The 16169-nt window shown below is 41.6% G+C and overlaps 1 protein-coding gene across 1 annotated transcript in view; it reads left to right on the top strand.

The window, feature by feature from the left end:
• The window catches only part of KAT6A (lysine acetyltransferase 6A), a gene marked incomplete in the record, with an annotated part of 2696607 nt that overhangs the window by 2001997 nt on the left and 678441 nt on the right, over nucleotides 1-16169 (top strand). The window contains 1 exon segment of the mRNA XM_044082986.1: nucleotides 12384-12525. Within this exon segment, the coding sequence (XP_043938921.1) occupies nucleotides 12384-12525 (142 nt within the window).

Raw genomic sequence — 16169 nt, 5'->3', positions numbered from 1 at the left:
CGTCCAGCAGCGAGCTTATTGACTTGATATTTAGGCGGGAGTGAAAGGAGCCTGACTCAGTTGAGCCAGTCGCCAAAAGACCACATTCGATTTCCGGCTCCATTGATAGGAAATACTGGAGCAGGGGGAGTACTTGTAAATGCTGTGGTCATGGCGGTGGCCACGAAGAAGGAACTTGCTGAGCAAAGTTCCTCCGGTCATCCCCCTAACAGGGAGTCTAGGGCATTGGACAGATTTGGGAAGTGTGTCTATGCTTCAGAGACTTTAGCCCTTAGGTTGCTGAATTATCTGGCACATTTTACAAGACTGCAAAGAAATTTGATAAAGGAACCCCTTTCAGGGATCAGTACTGCTAAGGCTCAAATTTCTGTAGCTTCTCAGTTGGTTACCCTACAGTCTATTTCTAATTCGTTTGTGAGGCTTTATGTCCCATGCAGCTGAAGGTACTTCCAATGACAGTGGGTTCAGACATTCCATTGCCTGGGATGCACTTGTTTGATTTTTCTGGAGTCCTTTATATCCTCGTTCGTCAATGTTCCTTTTGACGGCTGTTCATTGTTTGACCCCCAAAGTTAAAAACACTCTCCAAGTGTGGAAAAAATGGAAAGACCCTGTCTGCTGTGGGTGTATGTTTTTCGACTCCTTGAGGATCCTTTTGTAGGAATCAATGAGGAGGTCGAAAAATGTGGTTCCTGGGTCCTTTCCAAGATCCATATGGAGATAGTTCATCCAGAGGCAGAGAGGGGAATTATAATGGATGACAGCGACCACTAAGCAGATGTGACCTGCAGAATCAAGGGTGTAGAGATTCCTTCTATGACAGACCCTTACAGCGCTCCTGAAAGGAGACCCAATTGTCCACCTCTGGAGGCAGTTGGGGGTCATTTTTCCCCTGTACCAGAGTAGCCTGGCTAGATGTAACAAAAGACACATGGGTGCAAAGGATTGTTTCCAGAGCTTGTATAATTCCCTTTTCCCTGCTACTATATGTAGAATTCCCAATGTTCACCTAGTAAGAGGAAAGCAGCAGCGCAAGAGGTAAAAAAGCTGCTAGAAAAGTCTCATTCAAGAAGTCCTACCAGATAGAATCCAGAACTTACTCAGGATTCTTTTTAGTACCAAAGAAAATAGGGAACTGGAGATCAGTTCTGGATCTCAGCAAATTGAAACAGACGCGCACAGTTTCGGATGGTCACATCTCAGCCCATTTTGCCTTTTCTAGGTAAGGACAACTGGATGTGCCTGATAAACCTTCAGGAATGCATACTATCACATAAAACTGACAGTCCAAAAGGTATTTACACTTCTGGCTGGGAGCCAGTCACCACCAGTTGAGAACTGCCCTTTGGCCACAACACAGCCCCCAGGGTGTTCACCAAATGCACCTCACGAGTGGTCTTTCAACTTGAAAGTGACAGAAATGATTTTCTGTCAGTGGGGCCAGCCTTGCCTTAATCATTTTGCTTCTTCCCTAAACAAATGCAGCAGCTTCTTTGCCCTGATCCCCCCACAGGGGAAATCAGAGGGATGCTCTACTCCACAATTGGCCCTCCTTGTCTCCTTTATGCTGGCCCACCAGTTCCCCTAATTCCCAAATTTCTGCAGAAAGCTGCTAGATTGAAGAGCAATGTTGTCCGTATTGCACCTTACTGGCCTTGACAGATTTGGTTTCCCTTGTTTGGCCTCATCTGCTTTATCCACCTTGGATTCTGGATTCAATCTCAGACCTCTTGTCTTATCTGACAGGCATGATTCATCCGGATATCTAAAACCTCAGCTAACTATTCCCCTGTTCATAATATACTTTTATCTTCCCATAAGGCTTTGACAAGAAAACTTTTTATAGAAGTAAATCGAAAAGTTTTGTTTTTTGGGCACATAAACACATTGACCCCTTCTCCGCTCCGGTACAAAGTGTTCTTCATTTTTTTTAGCAACAGTTTTTATTGAAGTAGCTAGCTTTTCCAGTGATTTAGAGTTCAATTTGCAGCAATTTCCAAATTCCATATTGGGTTTGAAAATTCTTCCTCGGCTTTATCTAAGCTTTGTAAAGCCTTGTTGATAAGCACTCTTCTACTGAGGCCTTCATATAAAGATCCTGCTCCACCATAGAATTTAAATTTGGTACTGTCTTAATTCACTCTCCTTTTGAACCAGCAGCAAAATGTGATCTTAAGTTTCTGACCTGTAAAACTATTTGTCTGATATTGTCAGTTTTTTTATCTCATTCTCTCAGATGGTTACAGATCCGATTCGGCCGTTGCTAAGCTCATGGCAACCGAGAAGCTCTTGGACACCCCCTTACCCACAATGCATCTTTCCCTGTACTCTCAGATCTTTGTCGCTTAGCGAAAGACGTGATTATCCGTAGAGCTCTTGGATCATCAGGTCGTATTTCTTTAATTGCCTTTTTCTCTGCTCTTTCTCAACTTTTAGTGCTTTATTGTTGACATCTCTCTCCCTTTGTTAGTAGACTTTCTCTTTTTACCCTTGGTAACCACTTTTTGTTACGTTACTTATCCCTCGCCCCTCCCCCTATAACTGTTGTTTTTCTAGTCATGGTTATTTTTCCCCATCTTTACCATTTTTGGTAGTCTTAACTACTATTGCTAGTAGTTTTTCCCACCTTTCTCTAACCTTTTTCTTCAAAAAGAAAAAAAAAAACACTTTTTTCCATCTTGTTCCTTAGTTATCTTATAGTCATGTCAGAAAAACATATGCTTGCTGGCTTCAATAAATGCCCTAAATGCTGGCCTAAAATTCTGCTAAGTGATTCTCACAACCTATGCGTGTATTGCTTAGGTCCTCTCTATCTGGAGAACTGCTCTGTTTTTCATTCTTTCAACCAACTTGCGTTGGCTGAAAGAAGAAACAAGCTAATCTTGAAGGGGGATTTGTTGTCCTCCTTTTGAAGAGGCCATTTCTAGTGCACCAGTTAAGCTGGCTTCTAAGTCAAAATCGAAATCTGCTCATTCCAGCCCTGCTTCTTCTCTGTCAGATCTAGTTATAAGGGAAAGAAAAGACCTTCTGCTCTGTCAGAGTCATCGGAGTCGAAGACTAAGATTTCCAAACATGCCGATAAAGACCAGTTAGGGCCATTGCCTCCGACTACTGTTGCATCGGATCTGGTATCTTCAGTTTTTGAGTCCTCTGATAAAGATGGGCCAGATCCGTTGGTATCGGATCCAATAAAGAGTGCTTTTAATCCAAATATCTGTCTCCCTCGGCCCAGGTACTCAACATCTTTGACCCTGTATCTTTGAGTACCATCCCCCTTTTTATCCAGGCCCCCCCCCCCCTCTCTGGCTCTTCTTGTTCTACTAGGAGGCTTACCGAGGCGACGTGGAGAGCTTGGTGCAGAAGGTTTTGTGGGCACAGGGTATAACAGTTACCCTCTGCTCCAATCCACTTGGCTTGGGGCTTCTTGAGACTGCTATTCCCCTCTTTGGATCCTCCTCCAGCTGTGGAGCAAGTTTCAGAGCTCTTGGTTCCAATGCATCCAGCACCCTTTAGGCCGGGCCCAAGAACATCATCTTCGGCTCCAGCTTTGGCTCTGAGTTCTTCTGCTTTCTCTTAACCAGAGTGCTCCTGGAGCTGTAGTGACCTTCGCAGTTCTCCAGAGCTTTTGAATCCCAGGCTGTTGGAGCAGTCTGTGCATCTCTGGGCCTCTACACATGTGAGCTCAGCTCCAGCTTCTGTCCAGGGTGAGCTGTCTTTAGGACTGGAAGAGGCTTCGACTTGAAAGCAGGCCTTTTCAGGTCCGGAGCCCTCTTTCACCCAGGAGCAGTCGGCCTTTTGGGCCTTGAAGAGGAAGATAGCTGCACCACAACAAAAAGGGTTCAGATCCTCATTCCCATCCGGATGCGCTGTGTGTATTTTCGACCACGATGCTCTACTGGGACAGCAAGACCTCAAGTTTCAGTATACTCAGCCTGATCCCCCTGTCTCTTATCTCTCGAGTCTCCCACTGAGGAGGTTCCTCAGAAGAGACTTTATAAGAGGAAACATCTGGATTCCACTGAGGAGTCTGTCACTGAAGACATGGACCTCGATGAAGCCGAAGGGTTTCCACTGTAACCTCCTGAGGATGTGTCCTCTGGGGAAATTCTAGAAATGTTGAAACAGTGAGGTGGCTGGCAGTCCAGTAACCCTTCTGCTGAGGAGTCTGTGTATCTGGCAGCTTTTGGTTCACCCATTTTGCTCCTGCGTTACTCAGCCCACTGTTGAGCTCATAGATTTGATCTCTTGATCGGAGTGGGAGACCCCGGACTCCAGAGAACCTATTCCCTGGAGACCTAACAAAATAATCACAGCTTCGTCGGAGCTTTCTGGACCAGCTGTATTGCAGTAGATGCCATGGTCATGGCAACAACGTCCAAAAAGGAACTCTCTCAGAGTAGAGGTCTACTATCCGTCATCCTAATAAGTATTCCTGGATGATGGATAGGTGTTAGAAGCATGTTTTCTCTTCAGCAACATTCTGGGACATTTGGCTTGCGATCTCTGAACTACCTTTCCCATTTAACAAGATTGCAAAGGTATCTGGTTAAGAAGCAGTAGCTGAGGGGGTACAACAAAAGGTATCATCACAGCTAGCAACCCTATATTCTATAACTTACTCTTCCATGAGGCTTATTACTCTCGTACAGCTGAAGGAATGAGTAGGGTGACTGCTTCGGGCATCGCTATGAGGTGGCATGCCTGGATATGCCTGTGTGACACTGCAGAGCCCTTTAAGTCTTCCTTTAACACCCCATTTGATAGTTCTTCTCTTTTTGGACTAAAAGTTAAAGATGCTTTTTCCAGGTGTGAAAAGGAAGGTAAAAGTCTGTCTGCCATGGGCATAGGTTTTCTGCCCCACAAAGACCTTACTGTAAACATCAGAGGGAAACAGGAAGATGTGGTTCAAAAAATATCCAATTTCATACCAGGAAACACATGGAGATTTTACCCCCAGGGGCAGATGGGGGAAAATAATAATGGAAGACGCCACTCTCGCAGCAGAGGCAGCCCCATAGAACTAGGGCTCTCGGGAACCTTTTTTGGGAAGCCCTCATAACACTCCTGAAAGGAGGCCTGATTGCCCACCTCTGGAGACAACCAGGGGTCAGCTATCCCTGCACTGGAGAGCCTTGCAAACCATAACTTCTGATTTGTGGGTACAGATGATTATATCCAGAGGCTGTCGCATTCCTTTCAATCAACTCCCTCCCCTTATCAACAGAATCCCAGATGTCCCACCCAGTCAAAAGGAGCAAGCAGTTGTTCAGGTTCAAAAACTGCTAGAAAAAAAGTCATCCAAGAGATCCCTCCAGACCAGAGAGGATTCAAAACTTACTCAGGGTTCTTTTTGGTCCCAAATAAGACGGGACTGTAGACCTTTTCTGGATCTCGGCAAGCTAAACAGGTCAATTCGATGCAGCAGGTTCTGAATGGTCACTGTTCAGCCCATTCTTTCCTTTTTGGAAAAGGTTGATAGGATGTGCTTGGCAGATCTTCAGGATGGGTATTACCATATAAAGATGGACAGGTGCGCCAGAAGATTTCTACGCTTTCGGTTGGGAGCCAGTCATTTCCAGTTCAGAGCCTTGCCTTTTGGTCTCATTACAGCCCCCAAGATGTTCACTAAATCTATGGCAGTGATTGCGGCTCACCTGAGACTACAAGGATTCCGTGTGGCTTTTATTTGGACGACTTGCTCATCTCTGCCCCAACCAGGCATCTACTGTTAAATGCACGGAACTACATTCTTCACCTTTGTGAACAACTGGGAATCACAAAAAACTACCAGAAATCTCATCTGGAACCTGTACAGACCTTGGAGTTGATTGCAGCAGTTTTGGACACTACTCAAATGATTGCCAAACTTCCACTGTCAAGAGTATTGACGGTCAGACGACAAACACTTGCTTTGAAATCAAAATCAAAAGGTGGCCGTGTGTCACGTTCAAGCGTTGGGGTCAGTGGCTGCGGCTATAGTACTAGTCCTGTTAGCCAGATTCCACATGAGAGTTCTTCATTGGCTTCTGGCTGTCCAAGAAACCCTGGATTCCGGAAACGCTTCTAGGGCTGCTGTCACACCCAACAGGAATGATTCATCCCAGCCTCCACAATCTCAGTCGGACTGCTTGGTTTCTACAGTTTCGTTAATTGCCAGACAGCTTGTTTCCTTGCCAGTCAAACATATTGTGTTGTCTTCTCATAAATTGTCTACCCAAAAGCTGTGCAAAAGTAAATGGAAGAGACTTGTAATTTCACTCAGCAGAGTGATGTAGATCCTGTTGCACCCCGTGTTCACTTTATCTTAGATTTTCTGGTTCACCTTTTTAATGATGGAGTGTCTGCCTCTACAGTCAAAGTTTCATTAGCGGCCATTTCAGTTTTCCATGATGGAGAGGATAATTTGCCATTGCAAAGCCTTCTTAAAAGGCACTCTGTTGTTAAAACCTCCTTACAAGGATCATTCTCCATGGGACCTCAACTTAGTACTGCGTTCTATTGTACAATTGCCCCTTGAACCCTCGGCCACCTGTGATATTAAGTTTCTTTCCTGGAAAACTGCTTTTCTAGTAGTAGTCACATTGCCAAGGAGAATTTCAGATATCCAAACTTTATGCTTTCATTTTCCTTATCTAGTTTTTCACAAAGACATGGTCTCACTGCGTACCAATTCCTCCTTTCTCCCCAGAGTTGTTTCTCAAACTAATAGCCAAACTGTTCACTTGCCTGTTTTCTTTCTTAACTTTTAACAAGAGTGAATATGTTCTGCCCTTGTTGGATGTACGTAGACGGTTGTGATTCTACCTACATAGAACCAAAGAGTTTTACAAGACGAAACAGTTTATTTTATTTTACATTTGGTAACCGGGAAAGTCAGACTGGACACAAGTCCTTTTCAGTGGAGGCCCGGGGAGAAATTACATGTGAACAGTGTGGTAAAAATAAAGCTATGATTCTGCAATAGACAGTAGAACAGTAAAATCATACACACAGTACTACAGTTTATACTCAGTTTTACTGAGGAAAAACTCAATGATATTATTCTATGGTGTAAACATCAAACAGTACATCAGTAAAAACATTCAAAATGATATAATACTATGGTGTGTACAAGCAATGTTGTGACTTGACAGAAGGAGAGGTGAGGAAAGAACAGTGTGTGGTTTAGTAAGAGATAGAAAAAATAGAAGTCTCAACCTGATATGGGAAGAGGACTTTGTCTAGGGATGAGCCAGAATAGGCTGGAGTAGGATTAGCCTCTGGTGTCACAGTGGAAAGCCCAATTAGTGTAGAGGTGTGTTTTTAGAGATTTCTTGAACAGAGATAAGGATGTTGCAGCTTCTGTTAGTGGGCAGAGTTCCATTTCTTAGAAGCATAGTTTGAGTAGAGGGAGGCCCCTGCAGAGTTGTTGGATTTAGTGACTTCAAGCAGAGGTTTGTTGGAGCGCTGAACTCTAGTACTGGAGTAAGAATGTATTTGGTTTTGTAATGTAGGGGTTTTCTCAGGGTAGTTTAAAATCTTATAGGTTAGTGTGAGCTGATTGTACAGGAGGGGATGGGGAAGTTCTAGCCAGTTGAGTTGTTCAAGGGCTAGATAACTGGTTTGTATTTTAAGGTCTATTGGTGGCGAACCTTGCTATTTTGTTATAGCAGGTGTTAAGTTTAGTTCTGATTTTCTCAGATTGGTGAGAATGGGAAAATCATTTAGAAGTGTAGAAATAAGATGGGTTTGTGCTATTTCAGCTGTGGTGCTGTTTGTGAGGAACTGATTATTTCTATATAGTCCTCCTAGTTTATTTGGGTACTTTATGGTGAGAGAGATGTGGGTATAAAATCTCATGTTGCAGTCTATTTCTACACCTAGTAACTTGGTGCGAGTGACTGGGGAGATGGTAGTTTTGTTGTTAGGAAAAGATGGTAAATGAGGGTGAGCCAATGTAACATACAAGTCAGATCCAAGGATCGGGTCCAAACCCAACAGTTGAAGAATGAAAATGGACATCACATATGGAATGTTATGGCGAGTACATAACTTTTTTCAATTCTGTAGAATAATGCTGAATGTTATTGTGTCACACTGTATGTTAACTGAGGTCCTAGAACTTCATGAAAGGATATTCCTGCCCAGCACAAGTGGTTTGAAGCCTCTCAGTTAAAGTAGTAGGGAATGAGGAATAACAGCCCTCAACGTGGCGGTGCATACAGCCCCCTCCCCTTACAAAAACATAATTTTTATGACATTGCATTAGTTGAATTATTCCATTAAAAAGTTGACATTGATTTTGGATTGGGACAAATTTTGTTTAATTTTTTACACTGTAAATGCCCTGGGAACTTGTGAAAATTATATGTACTTGGTTATAAGCATTGTTAATTGTCTGTTAGTAATAATTGTATTACAGTGCTGTAGGGCTGTCTTCCTTTCCATTCTCATGAGAACTACCGGATATCCCTAACTCTGCCTTCTAACATGCCAATCAGTTGGCTTTGTGTGCGTTAGCCATATCTCTTTCCACTTTGGTGGTTGTCATAATGTAAACAGTTGATCCAATATTCGTCCATTCCAAGGGTTGTCATATCAAACTGGATCTGGCCTTGATGCCACCTTTTTTGAAGCTTCGATCCAGTGCTTGTACTCTTCCCTTACCCATAATTCCCACCACTCCACCTTAGTACCTCCGATCTTGTTTTCTGCCTGAAGCATGCAGATGCGTATCCGAGGGCTCCAGAGTAAGATAAGAATTTTTTGTTATCTTTTCAAATTTTTTTGTCTTGTCTCGTCTCCTATCACATTCACTTTTGGTATTCCATAGTTTTTCTTCGTATATTCCATTTAAAGTTATCATTAAAGAAAGCCTTTTGGGCTTGCTTAGTCAGTTAGTGTAGTGTAACTTTTGGCTTTCATTCTATTGCTAATTCTTTCTATAGGTGTACTAGATTTTTTCAGCAAAAAATAGTATAGATATATCAATATATATTCATATTTAGTTTTACATATGTATATATTGTGTATGTGTATACATATATATATATATATATATGTATCTGTGTGTGTGTGTGTGTATATATATATATATATATATATATATATATATATATATATATATACACACACACACACACACACACACACATATATATATATATATATATATATATATATATATATATATCTATATAAAATTATAGTCTTTATAGTGTATTGTTCAGGCTGTGTTCAGTACTTGTACTTTCCCTACTGTTGACAGTTTCTTTATTGGGTGCCGTTATGGCTGATACGGTGCAGGGATTTGAGAGAGATTCTACAAGGGAGATAGCTCCACCTACAACCTTTATGAATAGAAACCCAATTGATCACATTTGTGCAGCAGCAGATTGGTCTACAGTTCATACCTTTGTGTCTTATTACAATTTGGTGTACAGTAATAGATTATCTTTTTTCTGTTCTACCTTCTTCCAGAATGTCCTTCCTTGATTCCAACCAGGCATTTGACAGTTTGGGTATTTATTTATTGTTTACTGAACTCTGTTGACCGGGAAAGTCCACTGGGTTAGAAACCCATTTTCAGTGGAGGCCCGGGGAGAAAAGCTCCACAGTTACAGATAAACAATATATTGTAAAAAAATTATACAGGAATAGGTAAAAGTAAATAAAAAGTTGAACAGATGCATATAAAATACTTAAAATATATTAACAATCAAAGAAGCATAATAGACATTAGAACAGAAAACATACTGCAATGCAGCTGAGAGTAATCAAAGAACATTAATAACAGGGTTACATATAGGTAGGAGAGTAAAGATTCAGGGAAGAAGAGATATGAGAGAGGGCTGTAGGCAAGGAGTAGTGAAAAAAATGTTTGAGAAGTTAAGGGGGCTTGCATTGTATTTCACAGGTAGGATTTTTTAAAAAGTGGATTTTTAGAGCAGCTTTAAAGGCCATTAGGGTGTCAAGTTGAGGCAGTGTTGTATGAGTGTAGGCATTGACCTGTTTTATTAGGTTTAGATTCATATAGGAGAGTTATTTCTGAGGAGTAGAGGGTTCGATAGCTATCCGGTTGGAAAATTAACCTGTGAGCAAGTGTTAATTGAGTAAAGTAGAGGGAGTAGCCCGGACAGGTTTGAGATAGCATTGCAGTGTAGTGAGTGGTTGGGCAAGTTAGAAGTGAATTTTGCTGTTTTGTAGTAGCAAGATTGCAGTTTACTACTGAGGGGTGTATGAAGGTTGGTGAAAATGGGACTTCCGTCTAAGAGGGATGGGATAAGCAAAGTGTTTCCTAGTTTTATCTTTGTTTATCTAGGTAGTTTGTCGGTATAATTTGCTCAGTTTGGAATGAGTTTTCTTTACTGTATTCAGTATGTGTTGTTCAAAGGAGAGTTTATCATCGATAGTAATTCCTAAAAGTTTAGCATATTGTACGTATTCAATTTTTGTTTTATTATGGGGGAAAAATTAGAATTCTCCAGTTAGAGGTTTTGATGAGAATATTAGTTTAATGTTTTGGGGGTTCAGCATTAATTGGGTGTCATTTAGCCAAGTTTCAATGGAAGAGAAGGTATCTTGGGTGATACCCTGAGGGTTAGTGAAGTTGGAGGAGGAGGCAATGATAGCTGAATCATGAACGTATTGAATCGATATGATTCAGTCAATTTGGGTACATGTCCCAAAGGTTGAAGTGGACAGAAGTAGACAACATCGGATGTAAAAGTTATGCATTTAAATAACAAAGGTATACATGCATTTGATCGGCCGATGGATGGTCGATCGGGTATTGTTGAAGGTGCGGCAAAATCTCAAAAAAGCGATTGCAAGAGTCGCAAATCGCAAAATATCTCCCCCTTTGTGACCCATGGTAGCGCTCATTTAGGTGGTAGAGCGGTCGGAAATGTCAAATTCAGTGTTTACGACATTCCAACCGTTCGGCATTACGAGATTCGCACATAAAAGTCGATGTTATACCTAATCAAGCAATGTGCACTCAATCAAATGAATGTATACCACATAATATATCTGTGTTAGCTTCCTTTCATCTGGTACAGTACCCCTCCCCCCTTCCAGTAATGTCATTGGCATCTCTGTGTGACTTGGGTAGACCTAACCTCAGACCCTGTCTGTTTATAACTCTCTAGGCTGTAATTTTCTTGTCTCTTAGATAATTTGGATTTTATATTATTATGGCTAAGCGTAGAAAGTTAATATATGTAGCAAACTTGATCTGGGATATTAAGGTAGAGTGCAAGGAATTATGGGAAGGGGAGGAGCCAGAGCCCTAAATCTGAAGCTTCAAAAAAGGCTCCAAGGTCAGATCCAGGTTGAAGTAGATGAAAGTGACACCATATGGATGTAACATTATATTGTTCGTCTTTCAGCTTTTCCCGGTAAGGGGTCACCACAGCGGAACTCCGGTCCGCTAATGATTGGCAGTAGATTTGTACGAAATGCTAAGGCGCCAGCTCAACACCCAACCTTCAACAAAGGCACGCCCATTTACGCACGCATGTCTTTCGAATGTTATCCAACCGCGCGGAGGGCATGCAGACACCACACAGAAGGCACTCCCAAGCCCAGCCAAGAATCGAACGGGAGAACCTCTTGATGTGAGGTAACAATGCTACTGCCGCAGATGTAACATTATATTATGTGTAATAAATGCTGCATTACTGAGTACATACCACAGTTTTACATTGAAGTGCATAATTTGAAGTGTGTGTGCAGTCTCAAGATTAGAAAATGTCATTGAGAATTCAAAGTCTTGGAAACAACATCAAAACCTGCGCTATTTTTGGTCTGAAGGAAACCTGTTCTATTTTGGTTATGAGATGAAAACCTTTGTCTTTGTGGGAACAGTTTTAACCACTCATTTCCTGCTTTTCACTTCCTTTATTCCACTAAGTTTGCAGTTTTTTGTTTGCAATGAAATGTCATTGCAGCAGTGTTGCAAAGGTAGTAGTGGGAAATTTTAGGCTTGCATACCCTTTTTCTTGAAAGGTTCCTCATGTTGCTTCCGCATTTATATCTTCTGTAGTCTTCTTACTAGTCATGCCTTAAACGTGGAAAGCAGTTCTTTAGCTTTCATCTTCGACATCTTCAGTCCTGTGTCTAATAAGAAATTCACATGTTTGGCAATGTTGCTTCTTGCAAGTGCATTAAACCATGATACAGACTTTGGCTAACTGGAGAAGATTAATCTTGTTAGCTGTTTGTGACATTTTTTTTTCTTTCTCTGTACCTGATGTCTTTTACAGGGTTTCTCTTTATTTTTGTGTGTTAAATGTAAATGCTATATACATTTCCTTTTCAAAGTTCAGCTGGTTTTACCATTGGTTTTAATGTTAACAACTGTAGTTTAATGGTAATACACTAAAAGTAATATTTTTTTTAAGGTTGCCCAAATTGTACCTGTGCGAGTTCTGTCTCAAGTACATGAAGAGCAGGAACATTCTGCAACAGCATATGAAGAAATGTGGCTGGTTCCACCCCCCAGCCAATGAAATTTACAGGAAAGACAATGTCTCTGTGTTTGAGGTGAGTGGTTACTTTGTGACAAATTCGCTCTATTGTCTTGTTTATTCCTCTTGTAGGTCTGTATTTCTTTTGTTTTTTTATTCACTGGGTGGTAGACTTTCATTGCTCTTAGCTACAGTGCCCAGTATTAGGTTTTTAATTTTGTAAGTGAACTGGTCCTTCATGAAAGCATTTCACCCAAGAGCTGGGCCACAAGTGCATGGGTAAATGTATTAAGTATGGAATATTGAGTAGCAAGTCAGACAGCATGTTTTACAGAATTGGAAAAGCAAATGCAGACACTAGGGAACATGAGAAGTCCTCATTGTCTGCATTTGTAAGTCAGGCTTGAAGACCAATGCTAGAGCTACTGAACAAGTGGATGTTGGGAAGTTTTTTGAGGTTTCGGTTGAGACACCGTGGTTAAAGGGTAACTCCATTTTTGAGAATTTTTTTCATTTTGGGCTTTCATGTGTTACTGTTGTATTTGAAAAATTTCATCTATTGGTGGTGGTGGGTCCCCCCCCCCCCCAAGTAAAATACTGATTTGAATATGGAACTTTGGACAGTGGAGATTAACAGGGCATCTCTGCATGAATTCATTTAATTGGTTTTATTTCTGTTGAGGTATATAAGGAAGCAGATCAGATTTCTGTGTCAGTGTAGATATCCAAAGTTAATTGGCTTTTCATTTGTTGCTTTACAGTGGAGCAATTCGTTAGACATGTAGGCTTGCATGATACACACCATTGTGAGTTTTGTTTGCAAAGTACCATGAAATCTTACATCTAACATTCAGGACCTTTTTTGTGATGGTTCCTTGGCTAGATTCATTTTTGCCATTTTTTTTTCCATTTGTTGAAGAGTTCTAAGTATACCATGTTGGGATTCTCATATGGATACATGCTAGCTGCTTAAAAATATACAGATCTGCAGAGCCCTTCAGTTTTATACTTTGTATAGAATTTGATGTTTTTTGTCTCATGTTATGCTTACATTCTGAAAACACCAAGGCACAACATCTTTGTAGTGTCATATTAACTGTGACCTCCCTTTCATGTGTTTGAGAGAAGCATGATTCAGTGAATGACAAGCAACTCTAAAAAGGGCAGGAGGGAGTCGGAAAGTTAAACAGTTCTCTAGAGAACTGTTTATGTAAGAACGAGCCGGAGGTCCTCCACACAAACCCAGGCACAAGTTGTAGCATCACAAGTACAGTCATCCAGACTGCAGCTCAAGGGCCTGGACCATAAAAAAATATGATTTTGGTGTTCAGCTGGCCCTTTTGTCCCTGTAGATGCTGAGGTAATCTTTTGGGAGCAGGGATTTTGAAACTCAACTTCGTCTGTTTTGGAAAAGTTACATGCTGTACCTCCTACCTGGGACTGCACATTATGGGTTCTTGCACCACCTAGTCCATGATTGATTGATTGATTGGAGCTTGAAGTCAGCTAGCCTTGATCCTGGGAAGTAGTCCTTGAAGTCAGAGTCACTAATCAGCTGTATTTGGGATTGAGGACTTCTGTTATGTTGACCCCCCCACCTCAAAAAAATGCACACTGCATTTTGGCCAAGATATTCCATATGGGTAGGATTCATTGGAGTTGCCTTGCCTGAAGTTGGAGCTTGGGTAGAAGTGCAGACATTCAGATAGTGACATCTTAGAAGATCTTAAATGCTGGATGTCCGATCATATCAAATGTCTGAAGCCTGCTCCATCCAGTGCAAGCTTCTCTCCAGAGCATGCCACTCTAAGATGGCACATGATCGTATGTTGATCTCTAGTCTCCTGACGTCTGATATGTGTATCCTTTACATGTAGTAGTGCGTGTGTGTTTGTGTTCACTCCTATTTGGGTATAAACAGGATGAAATTCTTTAGCATTTCGTCTGCCACAGATCATCAGATACTAAGACCACTGTGTGTCTGAGACGTATAGAGGTAGTCATTACACCTCACCTTTGTCTCTTCAGGTGCTCACAGCTTAGGTGAGGCCCCCAAGCTTGTCAGAAACTGCTTACAGTGGTCCCCCCCCTCCCCAAAGTAGTCCTTGACAGTTTTTTTTTTTTTGAGAAAAGGCCAGATGAATCAGACATTACTGACCAGCCAGAGGCCCCTTTCTCTAATTTTGAGGATTCTGATGCTGAAGAATCCATTCCAGCTGCTTCCCCTCCAGAAGAATTCTCCTTTGGGGAAAAAACCTTGCAGCATGCGAGAGCAGTCTAATGGCAGCAAATAAGAATTCTCAGATTCCCCAAAAGACTTAGGAACCTTTTCTGCACACAGCACAGCACAGGCCTCAGTTATACCTCCTGTCTTCTGTGGTAGATGACGCTTTTAATGATGTCTGCTCTGCTCCAGACTCATTACCCCCCCCCTCTGCCAAACCAGACAGACAGACAGGGTGCCTGGATACTCTTATCACCACTTTTTTATACAGTCCCCTTGCAGACCCAGAAACTATATCAGTCACATCAGAAGCCAAACCCTACCTAGCTAAAAAACCCTACTCCTTCTGAAAGGGAAGCAAGGGAATTATACAGATGGGGTAAAAAGTCAGCTACTCAGCCGTAGCTAGAGCTTTAGAGCTTTAAACTGCCAGTTTCACATGATACAGAGTTAACTAAAAAAAAGTTAACAGTTAACTAAAAATTGACCACTGATGAAGTTTTGACATGTAATATGTATATTAAATATGGTAAATAATAATATACAACAGGTTAGTAAATGTTCCTTAAATGTGGCTATGATGCACTGGAGGCTTCATTTAGATCAGCCACGACTGGCACAGTGAGGAAGGCAGCTCTACCAGATCATGTTAAAGCTAAATTGTTAGATGCTGTTAAAGCTAAACAAGTTTGTTTGGTGCACTAAGGTGCACCTGTTTGGTGCAATGATGAAAAAAATGAATCAATGTAAGAAAGGCAAAATCAGTTCTGCAGGTTAAAGATTTCAGGTTTTCAACCCCAAGGTTTAGTAAGCAGGAACTGGCTTGGTCCTTTCAAAGATTTTCAAGGACTCCACAAGAGGAATAAGGGGCAGGAAGCAGAAACCAAGGCAGAAACCAAAACCAGAGGAAGTGCCTGGCAAGGTAACACAGAGGGCACAGACATTGCGCCACTGCCACAGTTTCAACACAGCCAACTACTTCAACACAGCCACAGTGCAGCAATTAGGAACTGTCACTTCTACCACTAGGCAAATAGTTACCCACAAGGGCGCAGTTAAGTTAACTGGATCCCTCAAAATTATTCGGTTATGTTTCCATTCCTTAATGAAACAATTGAAGCACCCTTATGGCAGTCTAACAGAAGTTCTGAAGTTAACAGCAAGAAAAGTTCTGCAGGCCTTGGTTCATTTGAAATCATGCATATGCTTGGTTCCATTTGCCAGACTACATATGAGAAAACTACAGTGGTACCAACGGAATTTATGGTCCCAACACAGACACAGCTTCAAACAGAAATCCCACTAAAAAATGCTGGCAAAAAGAGTTCTACTATCCAAAAGTTCAGACCATCCAACCCAGGCCTTCCCTTTTTGATAAGGACAAACAACACCAGAGCATTACAACAGATGCTTCAGACCTAGGAGTGGGGGCCCACATGTTGGACAAATGCGACTTTGGAGACTGTGGACTGGCACTCTTCACAGCATCAGCTACC

This window comes from Protopterus annectens, chromosome 9.part0, assembly GCF_019279795.1.
Source record: "Protopterus annectens isolate FY-2018-M chromosome 9.part0, PAN1.0, whole genome shotgun sequence".
Classification (NCBI taxonomy): Eukaryota; Metazoa; Chordata; order Ceratodontiformes; family Protopteridae; genus Protopterus; species Protopterus annectens.
Note: the sequence above shows the minus strand (reverse complement) of the source record. Positions and strands in the feature narration are given on the sequence as shown.